The sequence below is a fragment of the Calidris pugnax genome, unplaced genomic scaffold (genome assembly GCF_001431845.1).
Source record: "Calidris pugnax isolate Ruff unplaced genomic scaffold, ASM143184v1 scaffold63, whole genome shotgun sequence".
Taxonomy (NCBI): Eukaryota; Metazoa; Chordata; class Aves; order Charadriiformes; family Scolopacidae; genus Calidris; species Calidris pugnax.
This window is the reverse complement of record NW_015090852.1, coordinates 4,723,358-4,746,384: the sequence shown is the minus strand read 5'-3', so window position 1 is coordinate 4,746,384 and position 23,027 is coordinate 4,723,358. Positions and strand designations below refer to the sequence as shown.

The 23,027-nt window shown below is 40.5% G+C and overlaps 1 protein-coding gene across 1 annotated transcript in view; it reads right to left on the bottom strand.

The window, feature by feature from the left end:
* The window catches only part of MTA1 (metastasis associated 1), a 69,731-nt gene that overhangs the window by 5,696 nt on the left and 41,008 nt on the right, over positions 1 to 23,027 (bottom strand). Inside the window, exons 13-21 of the mRNA XM_014943435.1 lie at positions 21,757 to 21,872; positions 20,746 to 20,897; positions 18,811 to 19,000; positions 18,332 to 18,421; positions 15,720 to 15,872; positions 14,684 to 14,719; positions 8,381 to 8,392; positions 3,351 to 3,382; positions 325 to 476 (exon numbers count right to left, since the gene is read on the bottom strand). Of these exons, the coding sequence (XP_014798921.1) occupies positions 325 to 476; positions 3,351 to 3,382; positions 8,381 to 8,392; positions 14,684 to 14,719; positions 15,720 to 15,872; positions 18,332 to 18,421; positions 18,811 to 19,000; positions 20,746 to 20,897; positions 21,757 to 21,872 (933 nt within the window). The remainder of the gene's footprint in view (positions 1 to 324; positions 477 to 3,350; positions 3,383 to 8,380; positions 8,393 to 14,683; positions 14,720 to 15,719; positions 15,873 to 18,331; positions 18,422 to 18,810; positions 19,001 to 20,745; positions 20,898 to 21,756; positions 21,873 to 23,027) is intronic.

Below are 23,027 nucleotides of genomic sequence, written 5' to 3'. Positions count from 1 at the left end.
CTGTCACTGAGACACTGCGGTGGGACCTCCAAGTCCATTTATGGGTCTGAACCAGGTGATCTCCCCACCTCAGTCTTCCTCTCCTTATTGCCCTTCTCTTACAGGAACAAGAAGAATCTTCTTTCTTTGGAATTGCAAGCACATGATGAGGCACATCAGACATTAGGGATATCGCAGCCTTTTATCCACTTCAACACCAGCAGTGGTCTCAGCATTTAGTTTGTAGCAACAGATTTGTCTAACTGCAAAATCAGCTGCAGCACCCACAAGGAACACAAATTGAAAGAGCTCCCCTTAAATTCTCTGAAAGATCAAGTTTCCTACCTGGTTTCTTCAGTGGCCATGTAAAAAACATCATCTGGTGCATCAATCCAGTTCATCCTCCTCCTTTTCACTGGAGGCATGGATCCACCACGAATTAATCGGACTTTTGTTGGGTATGATTTCCCATTGAGCAGCAAGTTTCGGCTTGGTCCCTGACGTGATACATAAAAAAGTACAGTTATGGACTGCAACTAACCTGCAGTAGCATTTGATAAGCACTCAAAGGAAAAGAGAATTAAAGTTTTCTTATCAGTTGTTGAAAGTTTATGGTTAACATTTCCCCTCTCGCCCATGACTGAACACAGAATTCACATAAAAGCAATTGTCCACAAGCAGTAGAAGTTAGGCATCTTTAATACAGCATAGGACAGCAATACTCCAGCAACAGGACAGATAATAAGTGGAAGGCATTACCAATCATCTGTTGCTTGTGTCTGAAAGATGACATCAAGTTTGAAAGATTGAGCATTAAGACTTAGATTTCAGCTACCACCATAAATCTAGAACAACTCTATTGATTTCAGGGGTGGAAATCTAGCTACACAGCAAATCAAATATAAAAATCAGAATTTACAGTTATTCTGGGGTACCAAACTTACCCATGTCCTTTTTGCTCTAGGAAGGTTAATATTTAATGATATATTAAATATATTGTTGAACACAAATCTAGAACTACAAAGCTTAGCGGCTTTTATCCTGAAATCCTTTTAGCATTTAACAACATAGATCTCCCATATACAATACATTTGCTTTGCGAATCAACACAGGTGTAATTTTCCAGACCCACAGTATCCCTCTCCCACTCAACTGGAAAAACATGAGCTGTTATTAAGAGAGGTGCAGATGCAAGGGAGCAAAGGATTAAGCTTCTCAAATGCAGCTGTCCTTGATCATTTGAAGTCCAGTTCTGCTGCCCCTCTTCCTGCTGATTAGCACATTGATAACTCCCACTGAAATCAGTAATGCTGGACAAGTCAGGAAAGATGCAAAATCAGGGCCTGAAAAGTTCATACTAATAAATTAAAGCTGGTCAGAAAACATCCCAGTAGAAATTTAATTCTGGTATTTCATCCTCCGAGGCCAGACGATCTCCCCAGGTGCACCAAGGCCTCCCCTCCTGCCCATGAAATGACAAACTAAAGGTGTACATGGGGGATGTCTGGCTTGAAGGATCCACCTCAAAAGGAAAAGGTGTGGACATGATACAATCAAGTACTGAAGTATCAGGTTATGGCAAAAGCTCAACCAAATTTTAGCACTTTGACTCAGAAAGGGAAGACTTCAATCTGGCAACCAAGAAAAAAACCAACAACAAAACCCTGAGTCTGTCACATTTTTATCCGAGAAGAAAACTAAAAATGATGACTTTTTTTTTTTTTTGACCAGCCTTAATTAACTGTGCTAGCAAGCTCTTCTTCTTGTAGAAAATTAGGACTTCAGAGCTAAACAAACAAAATCTCACGTTTAAATTCCTACGCTCTTTAAAGCTGTTATATACAAGTGCAATAACGATTTGATTTCTTAGTTGCCCAGCTCCATGTTATACAAGACAACTTTGGCACCACAGCACACCACTGAAATACTTCAAGAAATGCTTTTATATTTGATGTTTATTAAGGAAAGGGTTCCAAATAAAAACCTTTTCTGTTGTTTGGGTTCTCCTACCCCCTCCAGATTTCTCCAAGAAAATTCTTTCATGAGTCTTGCAAAGGATATTGTCTCTGCATATGCTACATACACAGAACAACTCCGTAGAAAGTTCTTGGAAATACCTAGAAGGGGCATCCCTGTGCTTCAAGGTTGCCTTTTCTCTACCTGCACAGCACAATCTCTTTTAAATGGTACATCCTGAAACGTGGACTTTTAATTTTCACTTTAGTAGCACACTTTATCAAGTAACTAGAAATCAAGGCAGTTCAGGGGTTTTACCCTAAAACACCCAAAAAGTGTTAGGTTATCATACGATCTCTCCCTCTGCACTGAGCTGGTTTATACAGCAGACACAAACAAGTAGCCAGTCTCCTCAGTGACAAGAAATGAAGCTGAATTCATGGAGGAATACAATTTACCACTTGTATCAGATGCTCAAGTAACAAACCAAATGAATGCTTCGTTATAACAAGCGGCCTAGCATGCTCAAGTGATAGCCTACCCTCCCGATACTGCACACTGTCCGAGGACATTATTAGATTTAATAATGTTTGTGATCACCATTCAGTGAGCATCATTCATACCTGCTGCTGACTGACCCCTGTCAGTGACTCTGCTGACACTAGTACGTTGTGGCAGTTCACCTCATGAGGCAAGCTCCACTTTTATCAACACCAGAACATCATTTTTGTGGAAAAAAAAAATATGCTTGAAGCTCTCTCTCCATGAGTTTCCCATAAGCCATGTGTAAGGGGGAAAGCGATGCACGGCCTTTGCACTGGCCTCTTCACTCCAAGGTGAATTTCATGAGAAAGCATTTTGCCAGAGACGCATCAATCAGACTGGCTATTTGCTTCTGTCTTTTGATAAAACTCAGCATAATGGATGAAAGGCTAGAAATCATTTTTACTCAAAAAAAAAAAAAAAAGAACATAATCCCCAAGCATTCTCAGCAGACAACTTGCACACCGACTTCCTAAAAATAATAAAAAGAAACTGTTTTCCAAACAAACCCTTCCATCATTTAAACCTTCCTCCTTCAGTGAAACACATTCCATCTAGAAACACATCCCAGAACTTTGCTATAAACAGCCACTCAGTTTCTGTATGAGCAGAAACAAAATGTTCCATTCAAAACAGAATCTCATTTATATATAGATAAGATAGATTTGAGGTTTAAATTGTATTTAACCACTTCAATGTTTCATATGCCCCAAAATCATTATTTTTTTAAAACTTTTCAATTAATTGGGAAGTGTGACCAGCTGTAAACAGCAAAGACGGAAGTGAAACACTAGGGTTTAATGGGGTGTTCTATCTAGTATGGGTTAATAATTCTTCTTTTCCCTGTTTTGGTTAAATGAACATTCTCTTACCATTTGTCTGGTTTGTCCGTGGTTAGGCAGACCTAACAAACAGGAAAGAGAATAGAGCTGGTAAGACCATTGCTTTTCCAAGACAGAAAAAAGTACAAAATCAAAACACACGCAGCTATGATTGTAACTGTGTTGTTTTGCTAAAACCAGAGTTGTCTACCAAACTAACTCCTTCCCTTCTTGAAAGGTAGCTGAGAAAAGAGCTTCCTTAACGACATGGTTTGAAGAGCAGAGCCCCCAAGTTAAAAACATGTTCCATTTGCTCAGTCTTTTCTCCATTTACTCACACCTTTCTTCAAACTACCGCTAGAAGTACATCTCCTCTTTCAGATCTCAGGTTCTCCTCAAGTCTGTTTGAGTTTTGGAGGAATTTATTGACGGCAAGAAGGAGAAAGTGGAAGGTACTATACACTGTCAGGACAGCAACAAATAAAATCTTTCCTATCATCCTTGGATCCCTAGGGAACCCTTAGCTACGAGCAGTTAGGAAACAGATAGTATCTGCTGAACCTACCACGAGTAAATACTTTCACAGGCGTAGTAGTAGCTCCATCAGTCCCAGAGCACAGTGACTCCAGTTACCACACAAAGCCCTTCCCCAGTAACACAAACAGCACCATCAACCACCGAGCACAATGGCTTGGTTCTACTAGTTTATTTGCTGCACTATCAGATACCCTGTCATGCTGCCACAGCATGCACACTGAACTGTACTTTACATATATGAGACCTTGTAGGACACACAAAGGTCTTGAGATATAAACGAATGACACATTGCTATAAGGCAGCAGGGTAAGGCACAGAATGAACTAGAAGACCTAATAAACCTTTTTGTTGTCACCATTTAGTTTTCTAAGATGCATGCTCCCAAAAAACACCATTTCGTTAACATCAGTGCACCAAACCATCTTCCTCAGCCCCTTCTGGCCGAGAACCAAAATGTCAGTACATCAAATCCAACAGGTACTACAGGACAGGCATCAGCAAACGCTGTCGCTGGCTGCGCAAGTCATCAGTGTGAATTCTGCTTTCACATTTCTAGCAAGCTTCCCAGCTTCACTTCTGAAACTTCCCATTGCTAGGGAGTTAAGCTGTGATGAAACAGCAAAGCTTTTTAAAGAATCCAGCAAAAATGAATTTTTACAGTTCGCGGTCCCATACTCCAACAGATTCCTTGATGTTCTCCTTGGTAAAGCCAAACACAATGTACTCACAGCAAGGCTGCCAGGAAACACATGGCACAGCAGGGTATCGGGAGGGAGAAAGGCGGAACGGGGGACATTCTCTGAGCATCAAGTATCACAACACCACGTTAAAATGAGCAGTTTATATCAAGTGTATTTTCCACTCTGTGTAGATGTATGCTGTTAGCTACTTCAAACCTGAAGCCACATCATAGTTTCAATTTGTGTAGCATTTTTGAACTTAAATATCCACAGCGATCAAGAAATACTTGGTAGAAAGATTTCCATCAAATCTGTCGAACAGATGTACCAGGCACCAAGTAAGAAGACCAGTAACAACCTTTAGATGTTGACAAAGGCAATGTAGGCGCCAGATAATCATTCCTTTTCACATGGGAGCAGCAATTGCATCCAAAACACAGCTGCGAGCAGCCGTTGGGAGATGGACAGACAAAGAGCTCCTCGGACGCTGGGAAACAGCACAGCCAGCAGGACACAACCTGAATCTGTTGGCTTCAGAGCTGAGCTCCAGCACTTGTTTTTTCTTCCCTCTTCCATAACAGAAAGATAACATTTTCTCCTTTCACTGGAGCTCCGAGAGATGTAAATCAACTGCTGTTAGTCCCTGGACTGAAGCCATACATTTCACTTTAAACCACACTCCTGATCATCTCTTTTTTTGTATTAAGAACATTCTTGATGCCAGAAAAGACTGGCCTACAGGAGCAGCTGACACGTGGCTGCTGTGATGGCTATTGCTGGATACACAACAGACAGTAAACAGTGCTATTCCCAAGCAGCAGAATTAACCCAGAATATTCTGCAATGAGAGATGTTGAGACTGACACAAGGCTACTTACTTTGAGCCCCAAAGCTTCAGAGTCCTCAAACAGCAAAGCAGCAATGCTAAAAACTGGGACACACCTCACCCCTTAAGCTGTAGTTTCTAGAATAAAGCTGCCCATGACAACCTTTTTCTCCAGCAAAACAGGACACAAAACAAAGATACAGCTTCAATACAATTTATACTTTTCATATCACAGTAATAAGGTATCAATTAGCATATTAATCTTAGCTCTCTGGGAATTTTCCCTTTAGTCACACTTTAATAACTGGAGTTTGAGAGAATGAAAACAGACACTAAAAAGACTAGTTTTAGTTTGCAATAAAAATTACATTAGAAGTGTGTGCAGCTGAAGCACTGCTATTGGACAAGCAACTTTTACCGGCCATGGTCACCAAAGAGTTGCAGAGAGACAGCACAACATCTGTAATCCATTGTAGAACAGCTGTCAACTCAACAGGATGCATCTGTACTGGAAACAATGGATTCTCACCCAAAAGTATTTGGTGACTTCTGTGTGAGAGACGAGGTCTGTGAGACAGGCACCTTGAAGAACTAAACCAATCCTCCGTCTCTGGGTAAGGAGTGACAAGCAACTCACCATATGAAACTTAGTCCTCCCCAAGGTGCTTGCTCCATTCTCACAGACTGAGGTTTGAGAGAGACTTCTCACACACGTGTATCCACAAGCGGTTTAAAAAAGTAGGGCAGCATATGAATATAAACCAGGAGCAAAATCCAACAAGGTTCTGACAGCTCCTCTACAGGAAAAAACCTGCCTTTATTTTCTGGGGTGATGCCTAGAGAAGCCACAGGGTAGAAAGTGTGAATACTCCCTTCAACGATATCTAAGGACCAACTGCTTGAATTTACACAGGTCCACATCAGAAACTATACTAAACTCCTCCAAATAAGGAAAAAAAAAAACCCAAACAAAAAAAGGAGGTGACCAAACCTTTAAAACCACAAAGTGTAAAGGTCTACAGTGATGAATCTAAGCAGATCTTCCACTCTTCTGCAGCCAAAGAAATTGAAATATATTCTGAAAACTCAAGATTAAATGTTTTTTTCCATAGCACTGAAAAAAGCCAGAGCCCCATATAATCTCATCCCATTCAATTTCTCCTGCCAAAGTCTCAAAGGAAGTCCCAGAGGATGAAATGCAGACACGGTAAATTGAAGGTATATCTGCAGATAAGCACAGATGTCCTTTGCCATAGACAATTCTACACTGTAGCTGAAATGGCAATAAGACAACTAATCACAGCACAGAGACTGATACCCCTCATGCCTCAACTCCCCTCAACCTGGCGACAAAGACCTCAGAACTGTTGCTCAAGCATAATTACCAAGATTTTGGCTCAAAACCAGACACAGCAGGTTACTATGCCCTAATGATCCTTTCATTCTCCAGGTATTGAAGCTGCAGGTGAACATAGTTTCATGCAAAAAAAATGCAGGTGGTGAAGGACTACACAAACAGCAACTGCAAGTCTGTTACTACTGTTCTTTTGCAGCTTTATCTTTTGGGGATGGGGGGAACCACCTCTCAAGTCTACCAACCTGTTTCTTTTCCAACAATCTCGTATCATTTGAATCTAATGCTTTCAGAGTTGTTAAATATAAAATGAGAGATCACCCAAACTTCCTGCAGCAACTACAGCACCAGCCCAAGAGCATGCTGCAGGAGTAGGGAATAGTTGGCACCCAACAGCACTGAGGGGAGTGGGGGAATCTAATTTCCTGGTGGGAAGCAAACCAGCACATCTGGTCCCACTGGAAGCCTGAGAGTAGACATGCACGCTCTTTGATGATCCAGTCCCACTTGCGTCCCATGAGTCCAAGCGAGAGGTCCTCAGCATCTGGGTGGCAGCATCCAAAAATCACTCCCACTGCACAAATCCAGACTGCTTTTTTGCCAACTCCACACAGCACACAACTGCCATTTCGAGAAGCAGGAGAGCCTAAACCCTCAGCAACGTGGCCAACACAGACTGGAGTGCAGGGATAGTTCTGTGAAGTTACTACAGCAAACACTGAGAAGCTACAGAATAAGCACCAGCCATGGCCACTTTTCTACTTGGGTAGAAATCTTCTGGTGCTTTTCCATGCCTGAACGTACACATCGTTGCATGTATATTTAGACCATTTGAAGTCTGGCACAAGCCTATACAGAGCTGACCCTAGTACCGTGGAGGAAGAGTTGCCCAGCTTCCAGCCACTGGACACAACTTGGGAGTTGTTAGAATTTATATTTACTCAAACTTACTAACTCCAATCTTCAGCGTATCCATCATACACAAAAATATGGGTCCTTCATCTCATGTTAATATAATGCATCTTTTCTTCTTTTCTTTCTTTTTTTTTTTTTAAAGCAATTAGGACATCAAGCAATTAAGTCACAGATGGTATTTTGGTTTTAACTTCTGTTTACCAAAGAGAAGTATCATGCGGAACATGCAATATGCAGTAACATTCATAAGCACGTCGTCAGTCACAATGAATGAGGAGAATTTTACGCACACGTCCACAACCAGCAGGTCTACTACACTTAAATACATTGCTCTCAAAAACCCATACACTCTTCATATGCATTTTCCTTTTCCAAAAGTAATCCTCCTCCTGGGATTCCACCTTTCCCAGCAGTAACAAAAACATCAACAGTTCCACATTTGTGAGCAAGCTAGAAAAAAATATAAAAATGCACGCATGAATGAAGCTTGATGAACAAGGATTTAACTTCTAAGTTACTGGTTCAGTTGAAGTAGTCTCTGTGTGTTGACATACAGGCACATACAGTTTTTGCAAGCTTATAAGAATGTTTTAGTACTCTTTCTTAAATTGCCAAGAGCATGGTACTGCTGAGAGCAGGCTATAAACTTTCAGGAATGCAAGTGCAACAAGCTTGACAGAGCATAAATTGTACCAAACACCACCTAGACTGATATTTTCTTAAAATTCTGTTGAACATAAAAACAATGTTAAAATTGCAATTTACTTACCTAAGTAAGTTCCTACCAAGATTGGCAAAGGAAAAGGGAAAAAAAGATTTAAGGTTAAATAAAGGAAAGATTCACACAGTTCAGAATACAGTAGCCCAGCCCCATGCAACAAATACAGAAACACAGACTGTTTTGGTTGTAATGGAACACAGAAGTGATCACAGTTCTCTGTTGAACAGATAAATCCAAGACAACATTAAACGAACAGTAACTCCAAATGAGAGGTTCCACAAAGAAGAGCTTTAATTTCGTATGAGTGAATAGCGGTTCATTACCCACCTCCTTCCACTGATCCCTGCCCATTAGCCTCATTGGATTTGGACAGTGCTTCCTAAAATGCTTGGTCTGACATTTCACATTAATTTGCTTCACAGAACCTCATAGATGATGTGGTTGCTCATGCAAAGCTGTACCTTCTGCTAAGAGTACTTTAAGGACCCTACTAACACTTTCTGGGCAGTGACATCCAACTACAATGAGTCAGTAGCTACCCTTGGACAAATATGTTGAGAATAGAGTTGGTATCTACCTTGGTGTTGAGTCAATAAATACTACCCACTCACATTCCTAAAAAAGCATCACAGTATATTCTGGTCTGGCTGTAACACACTAAGTGGTTAAAAAAGAGAGGCAACAAAACCACACACCTATGTCAGGATTTGCTGATCCAAACTACAGAAACTAGAAACCACTGAATTATTCACTGTTCTTGGAATTGGGAGTATTACATATCTTATACAGATATACGTATGTGTGTGTGTATATATATATGTATGACATGTATCACACGTAGCTTCCTCGTAATTACAAGTTCAGGCTTTGTACTATCAGGGATATTTGCAATTCTGCCCTTGCATTGTTAAGTACTCATTTCCTCTCATAGTAATTACACCTGCTCCCTACCACTGCCTTGGGATACACACTCTCCTCGCCCTCAGTCAATGTTTGCATCTGACTCCATACCACCCCTCAAAGGAAACAGCTTTCACTAGTCGATCCACAGAGCATAATGCCCATCTCCTGATTTCATTTCCAGATCTTACTTTCTTTTGGTGTTATGAAGAAATCACAGTGTCATGGCTAAGCTGAAGTGAAAAAAGTTTCACTTAACATCTGAAAACAAAATCCTAAGTACAATTATCAAAAATAATCTGTACTTTTGGCATATAATCTAATGCAAGGAAGTTGCACAGACACATGATTCTCGGGGTATCCAAAAAGCATGTAAAGCAACTTGTCACTCTTCCCAGCTGTGCTGTTGCTGGCCAGAAACACTCATTGCTTGAAGAAGCACTGAGCATTTTCTTTCTTAAAATTAGTCAGCATTACCCTGGTTCCGGTATCAACAGCTAAAGCCAGGACTTTTCCACAGTACCCCATGTATCGCATTACTCATTGAAGGACCAACACTCCCTGCTGTTTACAGTCATTCCTGGATGGGCAGATTTCCTTTGGCTGGTTATCCTCAGTTTTGGAAGGGCACTCAACGCCACTGCTGCTAAAAGCAGAATTTTAATGCAATTTATGCATACAGGTAAGTTCAAATTTTCTGCAAGGTCTATGTCAGACAGGAAAAAAAAACCCCTTTAGATAATTCTGGTCACCTACATAGTTCATGCTAGAGAACTTCCTTATATTCCCACCTCGATAGCTGTTTTTGATCAAAAGCAGTATTTCCACTTTCATGCTCATCTCTTGATAATTAAACTAATGCCATGCTAGGCTGATGAATGCATCCAGTTCTAGGAGTCCATTCACATTTCCCCAAAAGGTGGGAAAACAATGAACCAGAACACATTAAATTAGATCGACATTCCATTTTGGTTTAGAAATCCCCAGTAGCAGAAGCAAGGTATTCCAACAGTTAATTAACCTCACTCAAAAAATTTGTAGCTTGTTTCCAGCCAAAGTTTTTTTGCTGTACCTTCTGGCTACTGCAGCTCATTATTCCATTCCCAGCTAGACTAAAAAGCCCTCTATTATTACACTTCTGCTGCTCCTGTCAGCAGAGACAAACATCTACAACTTCCACTTTGATAAAAGCATTTTCCATTATACAGTGTGTTTTCCAGTCCCTTCACCGTTTTCATGGCTCTTCTATAAACCCTCTCCAATTTTCAGCATTCGATCCGCTACCATTTTATCAATGCAAGTCTGTTGCTGGGAAAAGCCTTCCCTTTATTTCAGCTACTCATTCATGTTCTCTCTCTTTCTGCCAATTTTAGAGTGCATGTGATGACCCTGAAAAACAAATCTGATTAGATGAAAGCTAACATGGTGTAAAAAAAAAAGAGGGGGAAAAAAAAAAAAATCTAACAATGCTCCCTCCCTTCCCCCAGTAGGAATCTGCATAGACCAGTATCACACAGATCTATACTGGACAACTCTAAGGAAAAAAGTAAACAGGGTCCAGAACATAAAACATCATCTCTATCTTTCTAGAGGAAGTTTAATGGCAAATATTATCAGTCAAGCTCCAGGACACTAATTAAAAAGCAATAAACTAATAATTTCTTGACTTCTTACTGTATTCGATAGCTTATGAGACTCTATGTACTTTACATGCTCCAAAAATAGGATTCTGCAGGAATTTGTCCATGCTAATCTAACGTTGAGGGAGAGCTGGGAAGGGCCCTGTATGCATAATGATGCTTCCAGTGCGATTTAAAGAAGAGGAAAACAAAATAGATGAAAGGACTACACCCTTATAAAATATAGTGCAGGCAGTAAGAAGAGATGACATTAAGAATATCTTCCTGTTCTTGGAATTCAAGCACCAGCTGAAATTCCGGATGCCTGGCCAGACAAATCCTATTCAAAGCTTGAAAAGGTTCAGCTCTCTAGGGTTAAGCAGGGATGATTCAGAAAAAGTGAAAAGGTACTTAGTTGGAGTTACAGTAGTAAGAGAATAACCAAGCAAGCAGCAAAATTCCAAAGGAAAAACCTGAAGTACTCTAAGTTCAGCAATTGCCAGCATTTTTGTAATTAGTTTTAACCAGCTCTGCCCACAGCCCACTAACAACAGCCTCCTTTTCTTTTCCTCCTTGATCTCTCACCACCAAGGTCCCCTTTTCCCAGCCTTTCCTTACTTCCCATTACTACCTCTCTTCACACAGAGTTCAACCTGATCAACCTGCACACCACAGACTAGGTGGTTTTCCAAGTCCTCCACTCTCAGTTATTGTGTGGGCAAATTTAGGAATGGTGTTTCCATTTATGCAGAAACCTTCAAAGCACTTCACTGATTAACTGTTCTGAAGGCTGAATTTTAACTACTGACCACCCATCGTCCTAAGTACCAAGGGGTGGAAGAGCCTCAGATGAAAATCCTCCAGCAGCGCTGCCTGAAGAACACCCAAAAACCTCCATGAGCGGTTCAATTTTCAGCAATGTTAAACAGCCCAATTCTAAACAAAGGCAGCAGGTGCCAAGGGAATTTAAATGCCTTAGAAATCTGACCACCAGTACGTACGTATAAACATGGATCTTAATGCTTTACACTAAGCAAAAATACAAGCTGCTACTTGGCTCCTTCCCTGCAAAGCAATCTCTTGATTTTATATTGCTTTACAATCTGGCCATGAGGAAAGCCTTATAAACTCATCACATGCCATCAGCTCAGCAACCAGCCATAATTTACAGTACACATATGTCTCCCATGAGATTGGAAATAACAGCCCAGCACCAAAAGGCTTTTATCACCAGCAAAGAGACTTCAGCTAAAGCCCACCATAATAGCTGTCCACTGTCATACATCAGAGACTTTGACACAGTGACCTTGTCCAAACCATAAGATACCTTCCAGGTGCCACCAACACAGCACATCAGCAGGAAGCAGAAACCCTGGGCAGTTCATGTAACACTGCAGGAGGTTAACATCTCCTTGAAAACTATTTCAGCACAGGTAAAGTGTCTTCCTGCACCTAAATCTGTGCAGAAAGAATATTTCCAGGTTCTCTGTGCAGTCATTATAACACCAGCTTTTCCTTGCAGTACACTCCTACAGTGACCTAAACTAGCCAGTATGCCACCATGTTTCACTAAGGGGAAGGGAAAAAAAACAAAGAACGCCCCCCAATTTCCTGTGGTATCTATAGGAAACTATGTAAATGAAAAACCTTACTGGTTATAACAATTCAGTTTCACTCTTATTAATCTTTTTCTCCTATTTTAGGTCAGTTACATAAAAAAAATAAATCAGTCATTCTGGATAGACAGGTTTATTTCAGTTCTTTTATACTAACTCACTGGCTCTAATTCTGGTCACAGGGCCTCATCGTTCTTGCTGCCATTCACCCCTTATTCACAACAGTTCCAACTTGTGTTCTTCCTCTCCTCTGACCTCCTCCCCTTCCTTCCCACCAGCAGCCCCCTGCACCAATATGCCTGGATGACTCCATCCTGAGCCAAGATGTCTCAAACCACGTTCCAGTTCTTGCATGGCACAGGAAACTGGCGTTAACCATGCCTAGAGCCAGCAACGCTCACCAGCTCACGTGCAAAGCTACTGGCACACAAATTGTCTTCAGGCCAGGAATAGATCCATGGAACTTCCACCAACTGTTTCCCTCTGCCCAGATCTCGATCCAAGTTCTTTAAACCTTGTTTTCACTGCAGGTGGTTCCCTTCCCTCTCTGTCTCGACAAAGCTTCCAGCAACTCAGGGTCAGAAAATATTCCAGATGTCAAAATTGCAGCGTAACTAACATCTTCCATACACAAATAAATCTCAACCAACAAGATGAACTGCTCACAAGAATATCCAGTTAACACTCACCACCCCAGCAGGTAAACAGATTTGGGGCTGAATCATACTCTGCTACTGAGCAGTTATAGGAGCAAACACTACTACAAGTATTTCAGTGGCTGGCTGAGAACAGACCGAGCAGATAAAGCAGCAGGTGCTTGGTGAGAGCCAGCCCCTGCACAACTATGCACGTAAGTTTCAGAGAAACACGTATTCTGAGCAGCATGAACAGGTACTTCACCAAAGTCCTTTGTTTGCAAACTGCTCCAGCAACAGTTATGACTGAAATATACCTAATCAAATACGTACACCAACAGACAGATGTTTTAAAACACTAAATCAAGAATCTTTCATTACAAGTAAGTAAACAGTCTCTCAGATTATCAAATCCAGTGCTCAGGGAGAGCCTGAGGGAAGGGTCAGTTCTTCTTCCATTTCCTTCTTCAGGCCGCAACACCTTTGAGCTTCAGAAGTGTGTTATCTACTGACTGAGCAGTTGCCTTGCTGATGAGGACACATAGCAGGGAGCAAAAGGCATAAGCAGGCAGTCGCTAGGAGCTGTGGAATTCAGTGAGCTACTCTGCATCTACATCCCTCATTACTGGACAAAGCTTCCGAGGAAGCCAAACTGACCAAGGCAGCAGGGTTTTGTTACTCTTCCCAATACACAAAAGCTAAAAAGCACATTAAAACTCAGCAACACAATATCAAGGTATCAATTCCCAAAGAGTGCAAGACGGTAGAACAATCACCATCCTCATTCTTACTGTATTCTCCACATGCCCTTCTGTATGCATGCATGTAAATACTGGTAACAGTCACCCACTGCCTCAGCCATTAAACACAAAGCTTAACGTCAGGGCATGCAGTGTGGGCCACCTCATGGCAGCACGGCAGCTTAAGGTTTTGTGTTCACCTGTCTCATGATGACATCTGTATATCCAAACTATTCAAAATGGGTCTATTGCATTTGTTTACGTGACATCTATGTCCATTTCCTGCATTATCACCAACTAAAGCTTCTGGGGTCTATTCAGTAGTCAGAACAGATTAGTTTTTAACCTGTGGAAATTTTGAAAATCATTTCTACTGCCAGTAGAGAACACGCAGACAGTTGGTCACCAGTGAGACTGTCTACTCACAGTGGAATATATAGAGGCTTAAACTTGGGACCCGATGTGAATACTGTCTTCTATTTCTTTTGATTGAAGTGAATTTGAAGTAGTTCAGGACGCATGAAACTTTGATTTCTTACAAGTCAGACAGTGAAACAACACCTAATGTCAAATCAACCATCACATCCTCAACTTGAGGAATTAGTAATCAATTCTGAACATGGCACTTCACGTCTTCAGCACAGTTGTATGACTTGTCATCTGCATGTGAAAAGCCTGGAAGGTGAGCAGCATAACCATGGGTGGAAACGGTTACCCAAGGAACACTTAGACAACACAGAAGGTGCACACAGACTCATTAGCCACAAAGCACAGACAAGCCAGCAGATGAAACTAAAATTTGCTCTCCTAGCATAAGCTGAGCGCAGCTTCAAGGTCTTACCCCTGCTAGGCATCAACAGGCGCTTCTTCATGTTGCCTGATAGAGCACAAGTGAACAGAAAAGAGAAAAACATCACATCAGCAACCTGAACAGCAGCAGTTTAAAAAGTTCTTAATGTTAAACCACAAACAATAAGATATCAAATGTCTGTAATTATGTTTCAGGTAAGTCATATATAAAGTTAAAATTAAAGGTAAAAAAATTAAGAAAGGCTTTCTGTATCTCCCTCCCTGCTCAGAGTCACAATTAAACCAACTGTTCCTTTCCCCTGTTAAGGAGAGCTACCCTCCATCTTCTCACTCATGTTAAGGCCATCTGAACAGACCTTTTTATCCTCATCTGAGAAAAAGACTGGATTTTCTCTTCCCCATCACTCTCGGGCAAGACCAACTCTTCAGAATAGAGCCTTGGAGTCTGTGCCAGGAACATCCTGCATCTATCTCCTGCTTCAAACACCTTCCCCTTGCTTTTGATTCTTGAGGAGATGTAGCCCAAACTCCACTGCACAGTGACAGGACCAACAAAAGCAAATGCTCTGGTTCTGCACAAGGCAGGAGCAGGTTTATGCCACGCCAGATCTGGCAGGTCTGCCTCCCTCAGCTAAGGAGCAGCCGCCTCTCTCTACTAGAGCATGAGGCTCTGGTAGCTTTGCTGAAAGCCAGGTGATCCCCACGTTACATAGAAAGCCACCTGGGAACTGCCCAGCTACTACCTACAGGCTAAAAAAAGCTGTAAACCTCAAAAGAAAAACAAAACATCATTGGGAAAAGCTATGAAGGTTTTCTTCATATTACTTATTTAAACATTGAAGTGACCACCCAGCACACACCCCATGTTACAACACTCAGAAGGAGAACTGGGACAAGTAACTTATGTAGAAGTTAAAAATTAACACCACCACCACCACCACCCCTCCTCCAGGAACAAGAAACTTTGAATTTATATGAAGGGCTCTATTTTAAACAATCTCCTTGTATACTGAAAGGACAGAAGAAAGCCTATACAGATGATATGTATTTTGCAAAAAAATATTTACCATCCATTCCATTGTGTTGTTCATAACTTCTTTTTCCCAGGATAGTTGGGGACCCATTATTAATAACAGGCGTAAACTTAGCAGGAGTCAGATTGTTGAGAGAACTGGACAAGCTCTTTGAAGGATCTGGTTTCGGAGGACATGGATGAGACTCTGTTGTGAAACAGCAAGGGTTGTTTTTTTATTAGTGAAGATACTGGAATTATAAATCTGAAAACAACCTGTGAACTTGCAATGCAACCAATTATACCTCCCCTTGTATACAAACTATCTCAGTCTATGACTTTGATAAAGCATTTTAAGTATATTTAGGAATTCACCTCTACTGAACATTATTAATAACAGGCGTAAACTTAGCAGGAGTCAGATTGTTGAGAGAACTGGACAAGCTCTTTGAAGGATCTGGTTTCGGAGGACATGGATGAGACTCTGTTGTGAAACAGCAAGGGTTGTTTTTTTATTAGTGAAGATACTGGAATTATAAATCTGAAAACAACCTGTGAACTTGCAATGCAACCAATTATACCTCCCCTTGTATACAAACTATCTCAGTCTATGACTTTGATAAAGCATTTTAAGTATATTTAGGAATTCACCTCTACTGAAGATGTTAAAATCAATGTCATAACATTCACTGTAACATACCACTATCCTAAAATAAGAGTTGATAAGAAAAGCACTTACAATCTATTTCTAAAACACTATTCTGACAATTTGAGATCATTTGGGGGCTGCTCTGTATTAAAAGCCATCTTTGGGCAGTCCTGCAACCACCTTAAACTCTGTAGAAATTACAACCTTGCCCCTTTTGCAAGGTTTATAAAAAATATAATTTCTAAACTGGTCAAACAGGTGAGGATTCAAAGCACCACCATAAGGGACACACAGAGACTCTGAATTCAGACTTCTGGCTGAGGCAGAGATGTTCAAGCACATGCTGTTCAACTGAATAGATTTTGAGAAAGCTACAAGCAAAAAAAACCGGCAACTTCAACCGAGTTTTTCCTCTCACAGCCCCAACAGCTCAGGACCATGTAACTTAAAGTTTCTGACAATTTGAGATCATTTGGGGGCTGCTCTGTATTAAAAGCCATCTTTGGGCAGTCCTGCAACCACCTTAAACTCTGTAGAAATTACAACCTTGCCCCTTTTGCAAGGTTTATAAAAAATATAATTTCTAAACTGGTCAAACAGGTGAGGATTCAAAGCACCACCATAAGGGACACACAGAGACTCTGAATTCAGACTTCTGGCTGAGGCAGAGATGTTCAAGCACATGCTGTTCAACTGAAAAGATTTTGAGAAAGCTACAAGCAAAAGAAAATGGCAACTTCAACCGAGTTTTTCCTTTCACAGCCCCAACAGCTCAGGAACGTATAACTTAAACTACACTGAGCACAACACCTGCAAAAATAAGTTTTTACCAGTCCATCAGCCTCCCTCCATTACTTTCACTCTCTTTTCCCAGCCCAATAGTCAAATGGAGACCCTGACACAGTGTTAATGAAATCTCAAGATCTACTGCTACACTCTGTACAACTACTAAGAGTAGGATTTTATCCAACAGCAAAGCTTCTCCCTTTATTTGCCTTATTTGGTTGCACCATACATATCCAATGGTTTCCTCAATCTGTATATCTCATTAGTATACAGCAGAAGTACAACACTCAACAGAGAAGCAGTAAATATTTAATAAACCCTGAGCCTTACAATATTTAATCAACAAAGCGTTCAAAGAAGCATAAAATCAACTCTAGTGTTTCTTAGCAGAGTAAAAAGGCAATCAATTTCCTTGTTAATCTGGAAGCCTTCAAAGCACCACTGTCCAAGCTAGCTTTCTGTGGTTAGACTCACATTAGACTGCTGTAACAACCTGAGACATGTCTTCAGGGTATCTCTAGCAACTGGCAACACTAGGGAAAATGATTTTGCATTCATTTGTAGTCAGAGCTGGTAGGTCACGTAGCTGGCCTCTTCCAGCATGTAAGATTTACACCAATGTCCTGGAGAGAGCTACTCAATACTCTCCCACAGATCAGCTGATAAGACCCAAGTCCTCAAGAAAACCATAAAAAAAAAAAAAGCTCCAAACTAAAAAACCAAGAAAAAAGTAAAGAAAGGAAATATAGTCCTCTTATCTAGCTCAAGCACAGAACAGCGAGTAACTGATTCACAAGCTGTGGGACACAGCACTGTCCTAAGCCTGAGAGGCTTCCTGGAGCACCCAACTGTAGCAACTGTCTCCAGACAGCCCAAAAACTGGAACAGTGGACTGACCAATTATTCCCAAGACTACGTCCATGCCTCCACTAGCAGATGGTAACTTATCCCCACATAAATTGAAGGTCACAGCAAACACATCCCTCCTTTCACTTGAAAAAGCTTCTGATACAGCTCCGTGAGCCCAGAGTGGACTGCTGAGCCACTAGCTCTGCCAAATTAAGTAAGAAAAGGAAAAAAGGATAAGTTCATGGGAAGGTTTCTACATTTTGCTTTTCGATCCAGAACTAGCATCTAAACCCAGAACCAAACAGAAAAAGAAATGGTTAGCAAAATTAGCTAGTAGGGTTTCTTGTTTGCTTGGGGTTTTTTGTGTTTGGTGTTTTTAATACCTAAATACCGGAGTACTGCTTCTAAAGGCTTTCGAACCACTTGCTTTAATAGCAATGGGTTTTCTGATGCCTCAGGTAAACGTGCTGTGCCTGTAAAATAAAGAAAAATAATTAGAGGGTAAAGGCATTTAGATATTCTAGCAAAACTAAATGAGTGACTCAAGCGTCCTGGAAAGATCTTTCCAATCAAAAGGAATTTTACAGGTTGCAAGCATGCCTTGGCAACAGGACACAAACACAGAATTCTAAATGTAATAGCAAACATGAATATTTTAGAACAAACAACTCATGAATTTGCAAAGTTATTTGCCTAGCCTATAATCAGTTAGATGCTCTCTAAGTATAGCTAGGTTTTGTGAAACCACTAACTACATGCAAGAGAGCATCTCAAGAAGTCGCAACGCAAACTTTATAGGAAAAGAATTTAAGAATTTCAAAGGGCTCCTTTGCAGGTAGGTCCCAGCTGCATCACCACTCACATTCTGCTTTGATTGCTGCGCTGTTAATAGGCAGATAGGGATGTCTTGCAGCGTGCCAAGGGCGCAAGATATCTCGACATAAACGTCTGGCAATTCTTGTCAGTTTTGTTGTGTGGAGATAGAAAGCTTGTCGTGTCTTCATAGCAAACTTGGGGCTCCCACTGTTTCGTACTGGTACACCATGAGGACTCTAGAAGGAAAGAAAAATAAACATGGTTTCTAAAAAATACTTATTAGAAAGTACTGTTTTAAAGAAGAGGAAGAACATCATATAAAATCACTTTCAAGTCCTGATTCCCAGACATAAGAACAGTAACAGTATTGGAGATGAAAATATTTTTGGTCCAGCTATTTCTGATTTCCCAGATCTTACCCACAGACATTTGGAATTTTCTTCCAAAATATCTCAAAGGATAAACGAAGGTAAACATTTTCTTCACAGGGAAGTATTTATTTCTGTGCTGTCCCAAGTTTTAAAGTAAGGATCCAAAAGCCAGACCTAAAAAACTTAGACATGATGCTATCACATGATTTAGCGGTTACAGAGCCAACAGAAGGACTCTCAAAACTTTGGGTGCTTAGAGTTGCTCTGGTTTATACAATGCAAACTCCTTGTAACAAAGCATTTGGAAGAGGGGGAGGAAAATCAGAGTAGCTATATGGCTAAAATAAACACCACAAACTCACTTCCCAAAGCAAACTTACAGCATGCAAAAATGTCTTAAAGTTGTAAGAATTTCTGTTTTAATTCTTACTCTGAACTCAATGAATGCATTTACAGAGTTGTCAAATATTCACTAGATGTAATAAAGAACAATACTGAAATATATTTATCTGCTACAGGGAGAGAAAGCAGAATCTTCATGAAAAGCAACTAAGTCAACCAATAAAATAACGAAAGTAGTATCTTCCTATCTCAAACCTGCCCATGGTTGGAAAACAGGAGGAAATTTCAGTTTGGGGAGAACAAGGCTTCCCCCTTTCTGACTATTTACATACTTTTTTTATTAACAAACAAGAGGTATAAGGCTGATAAAACCTGACAGTTATTTCAGCAATTAGGCAGCTTCAGATGCATGGAAAGATCAGAGGTTAGATAAAAGAAACAGAATAGAAAGAGAATGATAGCAAATCTAGGAGAGAGGAAAGAAATTAATCTAAAACCAAAGTTCAGTGTGCACTATCTGTCCACGTGATGCAGCTACTTTTTTACAATCAGCTCAATGTATGATGATTCCAGACTGAACTTCCACAAAATTCAGAAAAATTCCAAGAATTCTGATTTTTAAATAAAAGGGGGAAGATGAAACAGAAGCTCATACAATGCTTAGTCAAATCTATCCAAAAGGAATGAGGATTGATTTAAAAAAAAATAGCATGAAGTAGAAAATCAAGATAAGGGATCTACAAAAAGCTACCAGCTATTCAGGGTATCTAATGCTGAATGTGCCTTGGGAAAGGGAACAGGTTTCAGGAATACCGAATTGCTTTATGGAAAAATGAAAAAAACAAAGCTTGGGAAAGGGAACAGGTTTCAGGAATACCAAATTGCTTTATGGAAAAATGAAAAAACAAACAAACCAAAACAGGTCCTCTTCCCCCTACAGCAAAAATAATGAAAACCTAATACCAGAAACACTTGCTGGCTTTTCAGTTTTTTCACCTTCATTAAGTTATCCCATGCATTTAATGGCTAGTTTGCTAAACAAATGTTGGGTTTTTTCTCAGGGCAGTACTTGGCAACGAATTACTTATAGCTGAAGTTAACGTGCCAGCTTTTGCAAGACATGAAATACCAAACCCAAGAACAAAAATGGATGCTGAAGGCATTATTTTTATTGTTAAATATTTAAGAACAGTGAACAATTCTTTAGATAGCATTGCACCTAGCTTTTTAGGCCGGAGCACAGAGCTCTTTGCTTTGAGGATACCTACCAAATTATTGCGGTTTGGTCCTGGTCTCTCCCCATCTAACCGTGTTGGCATTTTCAAGCCACCGTATTTCTTCCAGTAGGTCCAACAGGATGCACAGAGGCGACACTGCATGTTAGGGGGACCCCAAGAATACCACTGGTAAGACTGTGTGGCTAGAGATAACAAAGGTGGAAATTATATATATCCTCAAACAGGATCACTTTTCAGAGCTTATTCTCTTTAGAACCAACACAAAAGAAAACCCACACAAAAACAGTGCAAAGCTTAAAAGATCTTAGAAACCTGATGATGCCTTCGCTGTCATCCCCACTGTTACACGTACTTGTGATTTCAGCAAAATTAATTACACATATAAGACCTTTCTAAAACATTAACAGAAAAAATAACTAATAGAATGGAAAAATTTCCTGCCAAAGAAATAAAGCTCTCACTTTGCAAGACTGGTAGACAACAATTCCTGCAGAGTATGGGAGAATGAGGGGAGATTGTCTTCAGGAACTCCCCATACATTAATTTTACGACTGAAGAACGTAATATAAATCTGTGACCTGACTTCTCACACAGTCCTACATGCGAACATCTCTAAAAGCTCTCCATAAAGGAAGACAATCATTAGAACTCAGTGTATTAATACCAGGCAGCAGATCAAATACAAAGATATCACTTATTTTGAAATCTACTAAAAAAATATGAAAAAATTGTCAACTCCACACCTCGGTGATTAAAGTCGTTGCTCAATAGCTACCTGCAATTACATAGAGCATTTACTAACTCCCCCTTAAGCATTCCATAGTCATATTTACCAATGTAACACCAGTAACCCAAAAACCACCCAAAGAGCAGCGCCACTTTGCTAAAATACTGCTATGTCAAATTCTGTCCCCCCACCCTCCCAAAGCCTTTTCTCCCACCTCCCCACCACAACACAGCTTTTACTTTACTGTTTGCAACACAGCACTTTTGCTCTGTGCACACAGCTGCCATACTGGCATGTCACTTAATGTCACTTACTGTAACAGCTCTCACAGGCCCGTCCTGCTCCCGTGTTCTGTGCCTGTACTCCAGTACCATTTACCACTCCTGGTTTGACATTATTTACATTGATCTGGTTGGGGTTTGGCTTGTTACTTTAAACACAAAGCAAAAAGGAGGACAAACATTAATTGAGAGATGCAATTTCCTATGTGACTTTAAAAAATCTGGCCCAAAATGTTTGAAGACTTAAATTCTGTTCATTGTAAGGCTTCCAGAAGAAGCTGTGCTTACCAGCAATCTGACTTCCATGAACACACTGTCTCCATTCATGTTTAAATAATGTCGATAATAAAAATAACTATAATAACTGTTAGATGCCATTTTCAAGAGTCCAAAACCATTTAAAAACAATAAACCAGTGAGGCCAGGTAGGTATTGTACTTACTATCCCAGAAATGCTAATCTAGGTGATAAAAAAGTCTTATTTACGGATCTCTCCCAGTCCGCAACATGAGTGATATTTTACTTAAACCTCCAAAAACAAGCCCGGAGGAAAGAGCAGTAGAGGTAGATGGAGGAAGGTAAACCCTTACCTTATTCAGGAAAAGATAACCCTAGACTGCAGTCACAAATATTTCCACATTGCCTTACTGCAAAGGTTTGCATCATGTAGCCACCATTCACACAAGCTCACCCAACACATCAAACAAAAATCTTAGGACACGGTGTATACACAGAGATATTAATGAATATGAGCCTTCTGGCAAGTCTTAAAGTATGGTCTGCACTTTTCTAAAAAGCATTTAGGTGTCTACCAAATGGAAAAAAGTCTGAAAGCTTAATATCCAGGGAGCAAGAAATGCATGGATGGCTGTCGCTAATACATGAATCACCTCAGCTCATCTCTGTACTCTCTTAAAAATGTTGACTCGGGGGAAAAAGAAAGCTACTGGCAGGAGCTGAGAATGAGAAGGGGAAACAAAATTTGGCACAGTGAGCCGTACGGAATAGTACAAAATCTCTGCAGAAGAAGAGGTGTCAGAGGAGGAAAAGAAGGCATTCAAAACACCCTTGGTATGAGAAGGAACAAGAAGGACAGAGAACTGGTATTGCAGGGACAGGACTTCTGGGGAATGGATGAAGATGGGAGAAGTCACAGAAGTTTCAGAGAAGAACACACAAAGAGCTTATAAAACACGCAAGGACTCCCAGGTGCTGTTAGGAGCTCAACTTATAGAAGCAACAAAAAGCAGGCAGCCTTGGGTGCCAGCTTCTAAACATAAGCCTAAATCAGAGTGACGATTACA